The sequence below is a fragment of the Natator depressus genome, chromosome 2, assembly GCF_965152275.1.
Source record: "Natator depressus isolate rNatDep1 chromosome 2, rNatDep2.hap1, whole genome shotgun sequence".
Lineage (NCBI taxonomy): Eukaryota > Metazoa > Chordata > Testudines > Cheloniidae > Natator > Natator depressus.
The window spans coordinates 257,875,319-257,892,071 of NC_134235.1; the positions used below are offsets into that span (position 1 = coordinate 257,875,319).

At 47.9% G+C, this 16,753-nt stretch overlaps 1 protein-coding gene across 2 annotated transcripts; it reads left to right on the plus strand.

The window, feature by feature from the left end:
* The first annotated feature begins 24 nt into the window (after positions 1-24).
* Positions 25-15,280, plus strand: JMJD4 (jumonji domain containing 4). Of its 2 annotated transcripts, XM_074943451.1 has the most exons (7): positions 25-131; positions 2,616-3,309; positions 4,415-4,580; positions 6,830-6,955; positions 10,902-11,169; positions 13,008-13,154; positions 13,822-15,280. In XM_074943451.1, exons 2-7 carry the CDS (start codon positions 3,045-3,047, stop codon positions 14,131-14,133), a joined length of 1,284 nt encoding a protein of 427 aa, XP_074799552.1. In that variant the 5' UTR covers positions 25-131; positions 2,616-3,044; the 3' UTR covers positions 14,134-15,280. The 2 variants fall into 2 exon arrangements, with proteins under 2 accessions (XP_074799552.1, XP_074799553.1); XM_074943452.1 differs by lacking the exon at positions 25-131 and having other exon boundaries at positions 2,603-3,309.
* The last annotated feature ends 1,473 nt before the right edge of the window (positions 15,281-16,753 follow it).

Genomic DNA, 16,753 nt, shown 5'->3' on the forward strand with positions numbered 1-16,753 from the left:
GCAGGCGCAGTCCGGCCCCCCCCCGCCCGAGCCTTCCTTCCCCCTCCTCGCCATCAGCGCGCCCGCACCTAGCGAGCGGGGTCACGGGGTGCGTGCCTCGCCATAATGCGTCCGGGTAGCGGTGAGCCAGGGTGCGTGACGGGTCGGTCCCATTATCCACCCCCCCCATAGAAGGGAACCCGGACCCCTCCCCCCGGGGCCCCTCATACCCCATAGTGGGGAACCCGGACCCTCCCCCATCCCGGGCCTCTCACCTCCCCCCACAGAGCTGGGAACCCAGACCCCCCCCCCCCCCGAGCTGGGACACCCTCTTCCCGGGGTGCCTCATCCCCCCCCATAGCAGGGAACCCAGCCCCCCCCCCGGACCCCTCATCCCCCATAGTGGGGAACCCGGACCCCTCCCCCATCCCGGGCCTCTCACCTCCCCCCACATAGCTGGGAACCCGGACCCCCCCTCTCCCCCGGGACCCCTCATTCCCCATAGTGGGGAACCCGGACCCTCCCCCATCCCAGGCCTCTCACCCCACCACATAGCTGGAAACCCGGACCCCCCCCCCCGAGCTGGGACACCCTCCTCCCGGGGTGCCTCATCCCCCCCATAGCAGGGAACCCCCCCCCGGACCCCTCATCCCCCATAGTGGGGAACCCGGACCCCTCCCCCATCCCGGGCCTCTCACCTCCCCCCACATAGCTGGGAACCCGGACCCCCCCCCCCCCCGAGCTGGGACACCCTCCTCCCGGGGTGCCTCATCCCCCCCATAGCAGGGAACCCCCCCCCGGACCCCTCATCTCCTATAGTGGGGAACCCGGACCCCTCCCCCATCCCGGACCTCTCACCTCCCCCCACATAGCTGGGAACCCGGACCCCCCCCCCCCCCGAGCTGGGACACCCTCCTCCCGGGGTGCCTCATCCCCCCCATAGCAGGGAACCCCCCCCCCCTGGACCCCTCATCCCCCATAGTGGGGTACCCGGACCCCTCCCCCATCCCGGGCCTCTCACCTCCCCCCACATAGCTGGGAACCCGGACCCCCCCCCCCCCCCGAGCTGGGACACCCTCCTCCCGGGGTGCCTCATCCCCCCCATAGCAGGGAACCCAGCCCCCCCCCCCAGACCCCTCATCCCCCATAGTGGGGAACCCAGACCCCTCCCCCATCCCAGGCCTCTCACCTCCCCCCACATAGCTGGGAACCCGGACCCCCCCCCCCCCCGAGCTGGGACACCCTCCTCCCGGGGTGCCTCATCCCCCCCATAGCAGGGAACCCAGCCCCCCCCCCCGGACCCCTCATCCCCCATAGTGGGGAACCCGGACCCCTCCCCCATCCCGGGCCTCTCACCTCCCCCCACATAGCTGGGAACCCGGACCCCCCCTCTCCCCCGGGACCCCTCATTCCCCATAGTGGGGAACCCGGACCCTCCCCCATCCCAGGCCTCTCACCCCACCACATAGCTGGAAACCCGGACCCCCCCCCCCGAGCTGGGACACCCTCCTCCCGGGGTGCCTCATCCCCCCCATAGCAGGGAACCCCCCCCCGGACCCCTCATCCCCCATAGTGGGGAACCCGGACCCCTCCCCCATCCCGGGCCTCTCACCTCCCCCCACATAGCTGGGAACCCGGACCCCCCCCCCCCCGAGCTGGGACACCCTCCTCCCGGGGTGCCTCATCCCCCCCATAGCAGGGAACCCCCCCCCCGGACCCCTCATCCCCCATAGTGGGGTACCCGGACCCCTCCCCCATCCCGGGCCTCTCACCTCCCCCCACATAGCTGGGAACCCGGACCCCCCCCCCCCCCGAGCTGGGACACCCTCCTCCCGGGGTGCCTCATCCCCCCCATAGCAGGGAACCCAGCCCCCCCCCAGACCCCTCATCCCCCATAGTGGGGAACCCGGACCCCTCCCCCATCCCAGGCCTCTCACCTCCCCCCACATAGCTGGGAACCCGGAGCTCCCTCTCCCCTGGGGCCTCTCATACCCCATAGTGGGGAACCCAGACCCTCCCCCATCCCAGGCCTCTCACCCCCCCCCCCGCCCCGGGGCCCCTCATACCCCATAGTGGGGAACCCGGAGCCCCTCCATCTCTCCCAAAAGTGCGACCTCTCCTCTCCAGAGGCCCCTCACTCCTTGCCCCTGATAGCAGAGGCCTGGACCCCGATCCTCTCCTGGGGACCCTCACTTCCTGTCTGCTGGGGTCTCTCTCTAGGGGTGAGTTTCAGGCTCTTGGGTTTCCCTTTAGATGCTGGGATTAAGGGGAGTTTAGGGGTATGGGGAGGTTCCTTCTCTGCCCCATCATCTGCCTCATTTTCCCCAGGCATCGCTGCTATCGCGCCCTGTTACCTCTCAACTCCCTCATTATTTTTTAATGATTGGGAGCTATCTGTGTGTCCGCAGCCGGCAGAACGGTGCAGGGAGTATGGAATAAATGCAGGAGCCCAGCTTGATTCTTGCAGGGTCTATCTAATCTTATAAAACTGCCCTGCGTAGTGTCTTCTTTACAGTCTGATAATCTTAGAATTGGACGCATTTTATTTTTTTGCTTGCACAAGAAGCTTCTCTTTGTATTCACAGATTTGGGGCGAGAACACCATTGTAATGAACATGTCTGCTGTTTATTTCTAGAAACGGGCAAGTGGCCGTTCTCTTCTGCGACCCATTGAGAATGCCAAGCAAAAGCATGGGAATAATTTAATATGAATGTGTAACTAGACTATCTACCATTGACATGAAAGATCTACAGGGAATATAGGCTTTGGTTACTGTGGTTTGTTTGTAATGTAGCCATTCGATCAAGGTGGCCATAAACACTGAAGAGCATTGAAGGATATTTCTAGCCCTGTATGGTGAAACACAAATGGGAGGAACAAGGCTTTTCCTGCAAGATTTTATCTATATTTTGGAACTGGACATTTTTTTACTTGTGAGTTAATTTTCATAGATTTGAAAGATCCACTCAGATTAACGTACTGTGCAGCTGTTTATTTTAGCCTAACTAAATATTTTCTGATCAGCACCTTCTCAACTAAGTACCAGGAAAGTTATATAGTCTGAATGGACAGAGCAGCATTTGCCTGTTCCACTGCGTTCTTTCATGACTACAGCAGCGCATCTCATGGTGCAGTCTGCCTGCCCCAGGGACATGTTGACTATATTGAAAAAGTAGAATCGTTCAGTTACTCCGATTTTTTCAGGGACTATCTGATTCCCAACCACCCATGTGTTTTCTCAGCTAAATTCACTGAGGGCTGGGGCAGCAGGAGGAATTGGGTGACTCGGGATGGGAAGCCTAACTTTGATTATCTACTGCAGCATTTTGGTAAGTGATTAAGCTTTTAATATGTAATTTAATATGAATGATAAAAGTCAAAGAGTTTTTAATAACGGCCTCTGGCCAATGACAAATATCCTCTGAGCCTAAAAGGATCAGTCTCTCAGTTAATACATTAATTTATAAGAATATATAAAAATGGTCCATTTAGCCCAGTATCCCATCTTCTGAGAGTGGCCAGTGCCAGATGCTTCAGAGGGAATGAACAGAACAAGACTGTTATCGAGTGGTCCATCCCCTGTCATCCAGTCCTTGCTTCTGGAAGTCAGAGGTTTAGGGACATCCAGAGTATGGGGCTGCATCACTGACTATCTCGGCTAATAGCCAGTGATGGACCTATACTCCATGAATTTATCTAATTCCTTTTTGAGACCAGTTATACTGTTGGCTTTCACAGCATCACCTGGGAATGAGTTCCACAGGTTGGCTGTGTTATGTGAAGAAGTACTCCCTTATGTTTGTTTTAAACTTGCTGCCTATTAATTTCATTGGATGACCCCTGGTTCTTGTGTCATGTGAAGGGGTAAATAACACTTCCTTATTCACAATTTTCTACCCTTGTTTGTATTTTTTCCCCTTTGCCCTACTCCAAGCTTTAATTTAGTCTAAAAATAAATTTGAACTCATTTAGGGCCTTATCATGCAAATTTACACTCCTTAACTTCATACATGTGAATAATCCCAGGCGCATGCTCAAGTGTTTGTAGGATCTGTATTGCGTGGATGGGGTAGGAACAGGCTTTGGCTATTCTGGAAATCTAAGTCTCTCTTTATGCTGTGAGAGATTCAGAGTTTTGGCTGCAGCCCATATCCCATTCCCAACGCACTTTGCTGTGATTCAGTTTGTGGTGGTGTCATTGCTGCATGCCTCATTCCGTTAACGCTTCCATAAATCATGCTATGAATAATGCTGATCTAAGGTTTAGTGGAGGTATCCGGAAAGTGAGAAGACCATGTCTTCATAAATGTTTGTACAGCACCTAGCACACTGGGGCCCAGATACTAGATGCTAACGTAATATAAATATGGAAGGATTACAGTTTTGGCACCAGTTATTCTGCTCCCCAACTGGCTCAAAACGTTTATATTTCAGGGAAGGCTGTAGTACCTGTTGCCAACTGTGATGTCAAGGAATACAATTCTAATCCAAAGGAACAGATCCCTCTCACGGAGTACATAAGTTATTGGAAAGAATACATTAAAAAAAACTACCATTCACCCCGGGGGTGCCTCTACCTCAAAGACTGGCACTTGTACAGGTAAGAGAGCACTTTGGAATCCTCAGCATGCTGTGATACAGCGGTGAACTGCTGCTAAACCGTGACACTGATCTTTTGTTAGCTGATGGTTTGACTGAAGGCAGCTATCCACTGAAATACTTTTCTTACACTGTACTGATCTAAACGTGCCACACACCAAAGAGTTCTTAAACATTTTCATAGTGTTGGCTCTTGCTTTGGCCTTTGGCTAGTAAGGTAAAAACCTTACCATTTTTAATTGTGTTTAATGCAATAAGCACTCTTTCCTTTTTTAAATCAAAGTAAATCATGAGGACTTTTTGCTCTTCATTTAATCTTCCCCTCCCATCTGCTCTGTTCCTGTCTCCCCATGCACAAGTTTCCCTGTTCCTTCTGTCCCTGTGCATGCTGCCTGGATGCATCCTCCCCTTCTTGTCCTGCCTAGCCGTCTAGTACTCCTCTCCCTCTGCTCTTGTGTCCCATCTTCCTTGAATGGCTGCTGCTCATGGCTGGCAGCTCTGCTGCTGATTTGAGTTTGCTATGAGTGAGTTCTGATTCTCCATCTGTGTGGCTGTGACTTCTCACAGAGGCATCTAGGCAGGGCCCTCTTTGCATATGTCTGTTTATACAGACATCTAGATATTACTTTGCCATGGAGCGCCTAGATGCCTGTAGAAGCAGTTGGAAATGAGGCGGCATCATAACATCGGCCACAGACCACACTGGGAGAACCACTGCCAAACACCATTGAAAGCCTACGATCCAGCTTTGGCTTTTTTGAATCTGTTAACCAAGTGGGACGACTGACTAGTTGTGCAGATGTCTTCCTGGAACAGACATGTGTTTACTAAGAGGAACTTAATTAACTCTCACAACTCTCCTGTGAGGTAGGAAAACACAGTTGCACCCATTTGCAGCGCCCAGGGCTAGATTCACAAGGGGGACTTAAGCATAACTGCCCATATAGATGCCTATGTCCAAAATGTAGATGCTGTTGGCATTCACAAAATCACTGCTGAGCTGTCACCTAACCCTGTAGTCCATAGGCACCTAGGGTCCCCGAGGTCCCACCCTACTCAGCATTTCCTACTGGCTATGTCATAAATATAAAGGGAAGGGTAACCGCCTTTAGATCCCTCCTGGCCAGAGTAAAAACCCTTTCGCTTGTAAAGGGTTAAGAAGCTAAAGATAACCTCGCTGGCACCTGACCACAATGACCAATGAGGAGACAAGATACTTTCAAAGCTGTGGTGGGGAGGGGGGACAAAGGGTTCTCTCTGTCCGTGTGTTGCTTTTGCCGGGACCAGAGCAGGAATGCAGGTCAGAACTCCTGTAAAGGGTTAATAAGCAATCTAGCTAGGTATGCGTTAGATTCTGTTTTGTTTAAATGGCTGATAAAATAAGCTGTGCTGAATGGAATGTATATTCCTGGTTTTCTGTCTTTTTGTAACTTAAGGTTTTGCCGAGAGGGATTCTCTATGTTTTGAATCTGATTACCCTGTAAGGTATTATTACCCTGTAAGGTATCCTGATTTTACAGAGGTGATTCTTTTACTTTTTCTTCTATTAAAATTCTTCTTTTAAGAACCTGATTGCTTTTTCATTGTTCTTAAGATCCAAGGGTTTGGGTCTGTGTTCACCTGTACAAATTGGTGAGGATTTTTATCAAGCCTTCCCCAGGAAAGGGGGTGTAGGGCTTGGGGGGATTTTGGGGGGAAAGACTTTTCCAAGTGGGCTCTCTCCCTCTTATATATTTGTTAGACGCTTGGTGGTGGCAGCAATAAAGTCCGGGGTCAAAAGGAAAAATAGTTTGTACCTTGGGGAAGTTTTAACTTAAGCTGGTAAAAATAAGCTTAGGGGGGTTTCATGCAGGTCCCCACATCTGTACCCTAGAGTTCAGAGTGGGGAAGGAGCCTTGACAGACTAGCTAATGTGGCTCCCTGCTCAGCATGCTGACTTTGAGAATCCCCTTGTTTGGATGCCTGACTCTTCCCAGGCATTGTATAGGGCTCCTGGGAACCTGATGCAGGGTTGTGAATTCCACCTGGCAGCAGGCTGCCTAAAAGTCAGGTGTGTTGCAAAGCCTTGTGGATCTAGCTCTAGGAGGGTTAAGTCGCTCGTAGCAGATGACATAGCAAGGCAGTAATGGCCTCAATGAGACGCGGCTCGTCACCTGACCAGTCTCTGCTTCTGAGCTTTGGGAAACTGAGATGATGAATGAATGTTTCTTTTCCCTGAAACCTTTTTTTGCAATACTTTGTCTTTTTAAGGGCTTTCCCAGAGCAAGATGTTTATACAACCCCCATCTATTTCACTTCTGACTGGCTGAATGAATACTGGGATGCCATAGGCCTGGATGATTATCGATTTGTCTACATGGGACCTAAGGGTTCATGGTAAAGTAACTTTGATTTTTTTTTAAATGTCGATGCACCGTTTTAAACGATTATTAGCATTGCAGTAGTACTCCGAGCTGTCAATCAGGACCAGGTCCCTATTGTGCCGGGTGCCACACAAGTATAACATAAGGCAGCTCTTTTCCCCCAAGGAACATGCAGTCTAAATAGGGACAACATGTGACCGACAGGTATAGATCACAACAGGGTTTGTGAGAGAGAGAAGGAACGCTAAGGCTGCATGTATTAGCTAAGTGTACAGTAAATGTGGTGAGATAACATTGCTTGATGGCAGTGTTCTGTCCAACATCTCTCGCAATGACCCTAGCCATAAAACCCACGGAGTGAGCTGGGAAAGGGGAGCAGCCTGTCCAATACAGGTCCCCATCCTGCATCCTTAATAGGAAGAATCTGGGGAGATTTGCCTGCATGTGGGCTGCAGAATCTGACCTAAAGGTTGCAATGGAGGTTAGAACTAGTCACTCGCATTAGGTTCTCTGGCTCAGTGTATCCAGGGAGATGAAAACAGGAGAGAGAACTTGGGGGTATCACTTAGATTCTAACTGTTTGTATAGCACCTAGCACAAGGGGGTGCTGTTCCATGACTGGGGGTTCTAGGCACTACAGTAATACAAATAATAATCATTGAACTCAGTTGTTTAATGACAGCATAGTATATAAGCATCACTGGAGCTCCTTTATTTAGAGCAGTGGTTCTCAAACTTTTGTATTAGTGACCCCTTTCGCATAGCAAGTCTCTGAGTGTGACCCTCCCCTTATAAATTAAAAACACATTTTTTCATATTTAACACTATTATAAATGCTGGAGGAGAAGCGGGGTTTGGGGTGGAGGCTGACAGTTTGAGAACCCCCGATTTAGAGTACGGTACTGAAGGAAAAGGAGTACTTGTGGCACCTTAGAGACTAACCAATTTATTTGAGCATAAGCTTTCGTGAGCTACAGCTCACTTCATCGGATGCATACTGTGGAAAGTACAGAAGATCTTTTTATACACACAAACCATGAAAAAAATGGGTGTTTACCACTACACAAGGTTTTCTCTCCCCCCACCCCACTCTCCTGTTGGTAATAGCTTATCTAAAGTGATCACTCTCCTTACAATGTGTATGATAATCAAGGTGGGCCATTTCCAGCACAAATCCAGGGTTTAACAAGAACGTCGGGGGGGGGGGGGGGGGCGGTTGGAAAAAACAAGGGGAAATAGGTTACCTTGCATAATGACTTAGCCACTCCCAGTCTCTGTTCAAGCCTAAGTTAATAGTATCCAATTTGCAAATGAATTCCAATTCAACAGTTTCTCCCTGGAGTCTGGTTTTGAAATTTTTCTGTTGTAATATCACAACTTTCATGTCTGTAATCGCGTGACCAGAGAGATTGAAGTGTTCTCCGAGTGGTTTATGAATGTTGTAATTCTTGACATCTGATTTGTGTCCATTTATTCTTTTACGTAGAGACTGTCCAGTTTGACCAATGTACACGGCAGAGGGGCATTGCTGGCACATGATGGCATATATCACATTGGTGGATGTGCAGATGAACGAGCCTCTGATAGTGTGGCTGATGTTATTAGGCCCTGTGATGGTGTCCCCTGAATGGCTTTGTTGCAAGGATAGGTTCCTGGGTTAGTGGTTCTGATGTGTGGTATGTGGTTGCTGGTGAGTATTTGCTTCAGGTTGGGGGGCTGTCTGTAGGCAAGGACTGGCCTGTCTCCCAAGATTTGTGAGAGTGTTGGGTCATCCTTCAGGATAGGTTGTAGATCCTTAATAATGCGTTGGAGGGGTTTTAGTTGGGGGCTGAAGGTGACGGCTAGTGGCGTTCTGTTATTTTCTTTGTTAGGCCTGTCCTGTAGTAGGTGACTTCTGGGAACTCTTCTGGCTCTATCAATCTGTTTCTTCACTTCCGCAGGTGGGTATTGTACTTGTAAGAATGCTTGATAGAGATCTTGTAGGTGTTTGTCTCTGTCTGAGGGGTTGGAGCAAATGCGGTTGTATCGCAGAGCTTGGCTGTAGACGATGGATCGTGTGGTGTGGTCAGGGTGAAAGCTGGAGGCATGTAGGTAGGAATAGTGGTCAGTAGGTTTCCGGTATAGGGTGGTGTTTATGTGATCATCGTTTATTAGCACTGTGGTGTCCAGGAAGTGGATCTCTTGTGTGGACTGGACCAGGCTGAGGTTGATGGTGGGATGGAAATTGTTGAAATCATGGTGGAATTCCTCAAGGGCTTCTTTTCCTTGGGTCCAGATGATGAAGATGTCATCAATGTAGCGCAAGTAGAGTAGGGGCATTAGGGGACAAGAGCTGAGGAAGCGTTCTAAGTCAGCCATAAAAATGTTGGCATACTGTGGGGCCATGCGGGTACCCATAGCAGTGCCGCTGATCTGAAGGTATACATTGTCCCCAAATGTAAAATAGTTATGGGTAAGGACAAAGTCACAAAGTTCAGCCACCAGGTTAGCCGTGACATTATCGGGGATAGTGTTCTTGATGACTTGTAGTCCATCTTTGTGTGGAATGTTAGTGTAGGGAGCTTCAACATCCATAGTGGCCAGGATGGTGTTTCCAGGAAGATCACCGATGGATTGTAGTTTCCTCAGGAAGTCAGTGGTGTCTCGAAGGTAGCTGGGAGTGCTGGTAGCGTAGGGCCTGAGGAGGGAGTCTACATAGCCAGACAATCCTGCTGTCAGGGTGCCAATGCCTGAGATGATGGGGCGCCCAGGATTTCCAGGTTTATGGATCTTTGGTAGTAGATAGAATATCCCAGGTCGAGGTTCCAGGGGTGTGTCTGTGCGGATTTGATCTTGTGCTTTTTCAGGGAGTTTCTTGAGCAAATGCTGTAGTTTCTTTTGGTAACTCTCAGTGGGATCAGAGGGTAATGGCTTGTAGAAAGTGGTGTTGGAGAGCTGCCGAGCAGCCTCTTGTTCATATTCCGACCTATTCATGATGACGACAGCACCTCCTTTGTCAGCCTGTTTGATTATGATGTCAGAGTTGTTTCTGAGGCTGTGGATGGCATTGTGTTCCGCACGGCTGAGGTTATGGGGCAAGTGATGCTGCTTTTCCACAATTTCAGCCCGTGCACATCGGCGGAAGCACTCTATGTAGAAGTCCAGTCTGCTGTCTCGACCTTCAGGAGGAGTCCACCTAGAATCCTTCTTTTTGTAGTGTTGGTAGGGAGGTCTCTGTGGATTAGTATGTTGTTCAGAGGTGTGTTGGAAATATTCCTTGAGTCGGAGACATCGAAAATAAGATTCTAGGTCACCACAGAACTGTATCATGTTCGTGGGGTTGGAGGGGCAGAAGGACAGGCCCCGAGATAGGACAGCTGCTTCTGCTGGGCTGAGAGTATAGTTGGATAGGTTAACTGAAGGAATTCTTCAAACCTGCAGTGCCAGCTGCAGCCTCACGAGGGTGCTGACTAGTTAAGTGAGCACTTCTCAGCTGGAAATCACTATGACCCAGAGCCACAAAGTTTTTTAGGCTCCTAACTTCCATTGAAATCAGTGGAAGTCTAAATACCTTTGTGGGTCTGGGCTTGAGTCTAAAGTGTTGCCATTCGTTGGCGATAAACCAGCCCTTTCAGTCTTAGCTTCAGCCCAAACTGCAGAATCTGCTGCCTTTGAAGTGTGAGGTTCAAATTGAAACCTAATACTTCAACAGCAAAAAGTGGGGCAAGGGGGTGTTGCTGACCCCCCTGCCCCCAGTTTATTAATAGGGTGCCTTCTTGCTCCTTAACACATGGCAATTGAAAATAGTCTGACAGGGCCACATTCTCGCTTCAGCTATGCCTGCACAGCTCAGATTGATTTGTGTGGAAATATCCAAAGCCAGAATATGCCCATAGTCTTAACTTTACTTGATTTGTGCTTGTTTGCATTGTATTTCCATTTTGCGTCACTCGTGCTTAAACCTTTGACTTGGCCCACAGGACTCCTTTTCACGCCGACGTCTTCCGCTCCTACAGCTGGTCTGCCAATATCTGTGGGAAAAAGAAATGGCTGCTCTATCCCCCCAGGCAGGAGGAGTACCTTAGAGATCGCCATGGTAACTTGCCCTTCGATGTCACCGCGCCTGGTCTTCAGGACAGCAGCATTTACCCACGCTATGCCCAAAGCTGCCCCCCTGTTGAAATCATCCAGGAAGCAGGGGAGGTAGTCTTCATCCCTAGTGGCTGGTACCATCAGGTGTACAACCTGGTAAGATAATTGACAACTTAGGTTTATATCCGTTAACTTCCTGAAAACCATCTGAAGAGTTGCCCTAACTAGCCAAAGCCGCCTCTTTGGAAGTGACAGTTGCGTTCCATGGGAAATACACGCTCAGAACAGCAGTGTATGACCCCAAATGTTACAGGGTTAGCCTTATACCCAAAGCAGCCAGTCTGCGGAAGAGTGACTTGTGTAACACTAACAGCAAGGGATTCTAACTTAAACAGACCAATTTCTAGATGTAGCCACAAGATCATCAATATACTTACACACTAGAAGCAAGAGGAAGACCAAGGACAGGGTGGGCCCATTACTGAAGGAGGAGGGAAAGACCACAGAAAATGCAGCAATGGCCAAAGTGTTTAAATGCCATTTTTGTTTCAGTTTTCACCAAAAGAATTAGCAGTGGTCAGATGACTAACACATTTCTGTGATTCATTAGCAAATCAAAAGGTTTTGAGTAAGCAGTAAAATTCTTCCGAGTCTTTAGCTAATTCTAAAGCAAGAAAGAAACCAGTTTACGCTTTATCACTGGGTTCCCATACTGTCCTGTCACGGGTTGGATTTCTCAGCCTGGTTGCTGCTGTGAAGAAACTCCAAAGTTGGACCCAGGAGGCCTAGTTTGGGTTTTGCAAAATCTTGGCCTTTGGATTTTGCAAAATCAAGGCAGGTATTTTAGATCCCTCTTCTGTTTAATCCACATCACCAAAACTTCAGCCGTTCTCCTGAAAATGTAATTCTGGTTTTGGCCCATCTTTAGAAATTATAGCTTTTGCTGAGGCAAAACCTGCAAAATATAAGGCGTGATGAGGGAAAGCCAGGTTAAATGTTTGGTGGCAGCAGAGAGAGACAAAGGCCTGGATCCTCACCGGTATTGATTTCAGTGGAAGTTAGGAGCTTAAATATCTTTGAGGATCTGGATCAAAGTTCATAAGAACAAGCTTAGATAGGGCTTTAAGAAACCAAGACCCCAATCATTCACTCAGATCCCTTGTGCCCTTGAGGATCCACTTGCAGGAGAGAGGCCCTGGATGATAGTTTTGAATGGGATCCTGACATAAATTGGGAGGGGTTTGGGTTTTTTTTTGATAGTGGGGGAAAGTAACAGTATATCTGTGCGATGTTTGGTTTTAAATGCATTTCATAGCTGGGGGCTTGGGTGCACATCAAAATCTATAGGCAGATGCCTTTGGGGTTAGAGTTAGTTCAATCATCTCTGTGCTATAGGCACTGTTTGTTTGTTTGTTCTTGCTCAGTGCAAACATAAAATGTCCCAAATGATCAGTCTCTGCGGTAACTATATTGAAGTAACAGCAGGGAGTAACCCTGTCCCATTTTTATTCATAGCAAAAGATGCTTCTTACCACTTGATCATTTAGAACACTAAGCAAAATAGATAATTCTCGTCTATATGCTGCATTGGCTGGGAAAGGAGTGGATCACATGGGGGATCTCAGACATCCGACTCACACTGTCACATACAGTGTGTCCTTCAATATCAACACTTCAGCTAATTAAAGCCTCTACATTAAAAGTGTGGGTTACGGTACAGCACAGTACTGGTTGTAGATGTGGGCACAATTGCCAAATGGCAGTGAGAAGGACTGAGGATGGGGGAAGCTTAGGAAGCAGGGTTTGATTAGCAAGGGAGTTAAAAAGAGGTAGACATTGAAGATAGTTGAGGCCCAGAGAGGCCTTTCCATTCATTGAGGATGAGAGATTAACTCTTGTTGGCACCAACTTTGTGGAAGTCAGTAATGAGGTCAGAGACCTCACCCCACAGGCCCTCACATTAATAACCAATTAGACTCTGTGGTTTCTTCCAGGAGGATACCATTTCCATCAACCACAACTGGGTGAATGGCTGCAACGTGGCGATCATGTGGAGCTTCCTGCAGGATGAATTAGCAGCCGTCCAACGGGAAATCAGCGAATGGAGAGACACTATGGAGGACTGGCACCTACAATGCCAGGTATGACACCCAGTCAGTTCAGTGATGTGAGTCCTACTTTTCTTAGACTGTTGTAGACCCTATACATAGTGCATTTCAATGATACTGGACACCAAACTGATCTGTATTGAGAGGTCATGCTTTGTTCCAAGCTGGGAAACAAACTGTCCAGTTTGTTAGATGATAGATTATCCCTTAAGTCTCTCACTATCTCATTGATGCAACACTCAGTGTATATGCTACTGCTTGTACTTATTTGCTGCTTCAGGCAGGTGTAGAATGTGACTGAAGAAAGTTTGGTTTGTTAATCTGCACTCATTAATTCAATTTCTACACCTTTCAATTACTGCTAGGTTTGCTTTGTTTCATAGGAGATGCTGCGTATAGTATTTCCCTGCATGAGATATCTCTCTCATTGAGCTGGGGAAACTCCAGCCAGTAGAACTGGTCTGATAAAAGTTTACTGAAAACTCTGGGGATACTGGGAAGTGTTTTGTTGGGACCAGTGAGATTTCCTGTCAATTAATGTATTTTACTGTAATTAGGCATCAGGAAATCACAAACAGGAGTCACACACTGAAAAGAGTTTTCAGCTACTTAGTGGCTTGATAAGGCAGCTGCCTTTAGCTATCTTACTAGTGCAGTTAATATGGAGTCAAAGTTTAATGTGTTTTTTTTTCCCCCTTAGGTAATCATGAAATCTTGCACAGGCATAAACTATAAGGAGTTCTATAACTTCCTTAAGGTAATTGCAGAGAACAGGATTTCTGTCTTAAACCATGTTCTAGATGAAGAAGCTTCAGCAAAGAACGCTCACAGAGCTGCCACCTCTGCTCTGGGCATGCTCCATGCAGTGTTTGATTTAAAAAGGACTGTGCAAGTGTTAACATCTTTAAATGCTAATGAGGATTTCAAGAAACTGAACCCTAAATCACTGACCCCACCTCCAGAGGCATTCCTGCACCACTTGAAAGCAGCAATAGACACAGCACTGTTATAATTCTATATTTATTCAAGTATTTGCACCTCTTGCAACCTAGCTGCATGTAGACAACTCATAAGAAGTCTTCATATTTTCCCCCCGTTAGAGTTTAAGCACAATGAGCCTTAATGTGGATAGGGAGGATGCGGATACAGAATCAAGAGAAAAAGCATGTTAGGAAACTGAGTACACGACATTAAATTTCCCATTTATATTGAAACCACCCTAAAAAGGGAAGAAGTCTCCAGCAGAGTCAGAGATTAGATTCATGCCATGTAGTAGAATGCAAGCAGCTAAACTGACCATAGCAGGAAGAAGTTATGGTCCTGAGAATCAGCCACGTAGGAAATTCAGCCATTGGAGTTGTCTAGAACCAAAAGGATGAACTTTTGAGATGTATCCTCTCAATTCTGCACACCAAAGCATCTGTATTTCAACAAGTTCACCTCTCTGTACTGAGATCACCTAGAGACTGAACAAAAAGATTTTTAGAAAGGCAAAAACATGGAAGTCCGTATGTAGCCTTAGACTATGTGTTAATGAAAGGAAGTGTATTAACACTCTAAGGGCAGGTCTTCACTACTCGCCGGATCAGTGGGTAGCGATCGATCTATCGGGGGTCAATTTGTCACGTCTCATCTAGACACGATAAATCGATTCCCCGAATGCACTCCCCCTTGACTCCGGAACTCCAGCTTGCGAGAGGCGGAAGCAGAGTTGACGGGGGAGCGGCAGCGGTCGACTCGCCGCCATCCTCACGGCCAGGTAAGTCGACCTAAGATACTCTAACTTCAGGTACGCTATTCGCGTAGCTGAAGTTGCGTATCTTAGGTTGAACCCCCACAGCCCCCTCACTGTAGACCAGGGCTAAAAGCAGTGCTGTGTGGTTACATAGCACAACCTATGAACTTAAGGGTAATTAATACAATCATTTTCAATGTGTAAGGGAAGTGGCCTCACAAGCATTTTTAGTTAAACTATAAAAAACACTCCCATTGCTGTTAGGGGGTTGCAGTAAGTCTCATTCTCAACGGGGGTGTGAAAAGTTTAATTCTAGCCAATAGTGCTTCCATTAAGATTCTAGTTGAAGGTTTTCAAGCACGGAGCTGGAACTTAATCAGTCGTTGACCTATGAGGTGACCAGAACGGCTGACTACTTAAAGTTGCTGTTTTTAATATTGCACATTAAAATATTTAAAAATGTCAGGGCAGATCTCATTCTTTCAAAGGTTAAACTACTACTCTTCTGAATTAGTATGTTAAACATGTCTTGCCTGTGCTATTTAGTAATAGATGTTCTGGACTGGCACCGGGAAGCTATACTATCTTCCATGCAGAGCTCTGAAACCTGGGGAAGGATCTGACTTTTCTTTCTTGGCTATGAACGATGACTGGAAATTGCACAGGCTCAAGAAGGGGCTCAGGGAGCCTCTCTTTGGACTGGAAAGTTGCCACTTTTGAGCAATTGTGAAACTAGAACAATTCACGGCTGGCACTGAACAAGGTTTCCTTTGTCAGACAGCCAAGGGCAACTGTTTCTGCCTTCCATCCCTCCTCCTGTGGGCTGAGGGTTCAGTGGGCCTGAATGGGATCTCTGTTACAGTGGTGGAATTCCATTGGCTTTAGTGAAGTCATGCCTGATTTACACTAGCCTGAGAGCCAATTTTGGTCCATTAAGCACCCAATTCTGCAACATACCAATTACTACCATAGCTACCCAGTATTTCCAGCTCCCAGTGAGTGCAGTGGGAGCTGAGCATCCACTACCTCCATGCTCCAAGGCATATAGTTGCCAAGTACCTTGGAAAGTAATGCTTCATCAAGAGTACTGATCCTCGCTCCTACCGTCTTTACCTTTGGCTACGTTGTTCTGTTCTGTAGAAGTTCTTATACCACACTCACAGTAGTATGCAATAAGCAACATGACGAAACCCAGCTAGATTCATTTGCTGTGGCTTAGGTGTGTGTTTACAATGTGGAGTTTCTTTACCATGCTTGTGGGGATTAAGCATTCCAGGGAAGACTGTTCACAATAGGACTTGTCAGCTAAGCACACAGGGTTGTTCTAACCACCAAAACCACAAATTCACCGAGATTTTTGCTCACTACTGTGATGCTTTCTCAGCATGGCCAGGCTGGTGAGTCATCTTGTTAGCCTCAAAGGAAGCTTTGTTGGTGCTTTATTGGGTGTTAGTGGTGTGACACCACCAGTTTGTGAGGCATGCAAACAATGTCGAGGCCTATGCCAGCCCTCACTTTGCTTTGCAGCTTAATAGGTTCAGCCCAGTCCCACTGAAGCATGCCCTGTCACCAGCTGCTCACAGAAATACCAGATTTGCTGCACCCAAGGAGCCAGCGTGTACACTAAATTGTTTGATTGAACTGAGGATCAGCTGTATAAACACACCAGCACTGAGTTGTTTACAGTGCAAACACATTTATCAAAGGTGCTGAGTTGACAGTAAGGATAATGGAAACAGAAAGGTTACTAAACTAAATCAACACATGCTTTCTAGAGACTAAACGCACTAACCATCTGCTGAAACGCAGTCGCTTTTTGCCTTCTTGCAATGTCTTTAACCCAGAAATATAATTGCACTTTCTGATGTGCAGGATAAAGAGGTGTGTGTGTCTTTCC

Bases quoted from the DNA above. Each gene is read 5' to 3' on its own strand.
- JMJD4 (XM_074943451.1), top strand. From the start codon at position 3,045: ATGGACAGAGCAGCATTTGCCTGTTCCACTGCGTTCTTTCATGACTAC. The intron at 3,310-4,414 runs GTAAGTGATTAA...TTTATATTTCAG, and splicing joins TTATCTACTGCAGCATTTTG to GGAAGGCTGTAGTACCTGTT. The intron at 4,581-6,829 runs GTAAGAGAGCAC...TGTCTTTTTAAG, and splicing joins AAAGACTGGCACTTGTACAG to GGCTTTCCCAGAGCAAGATG.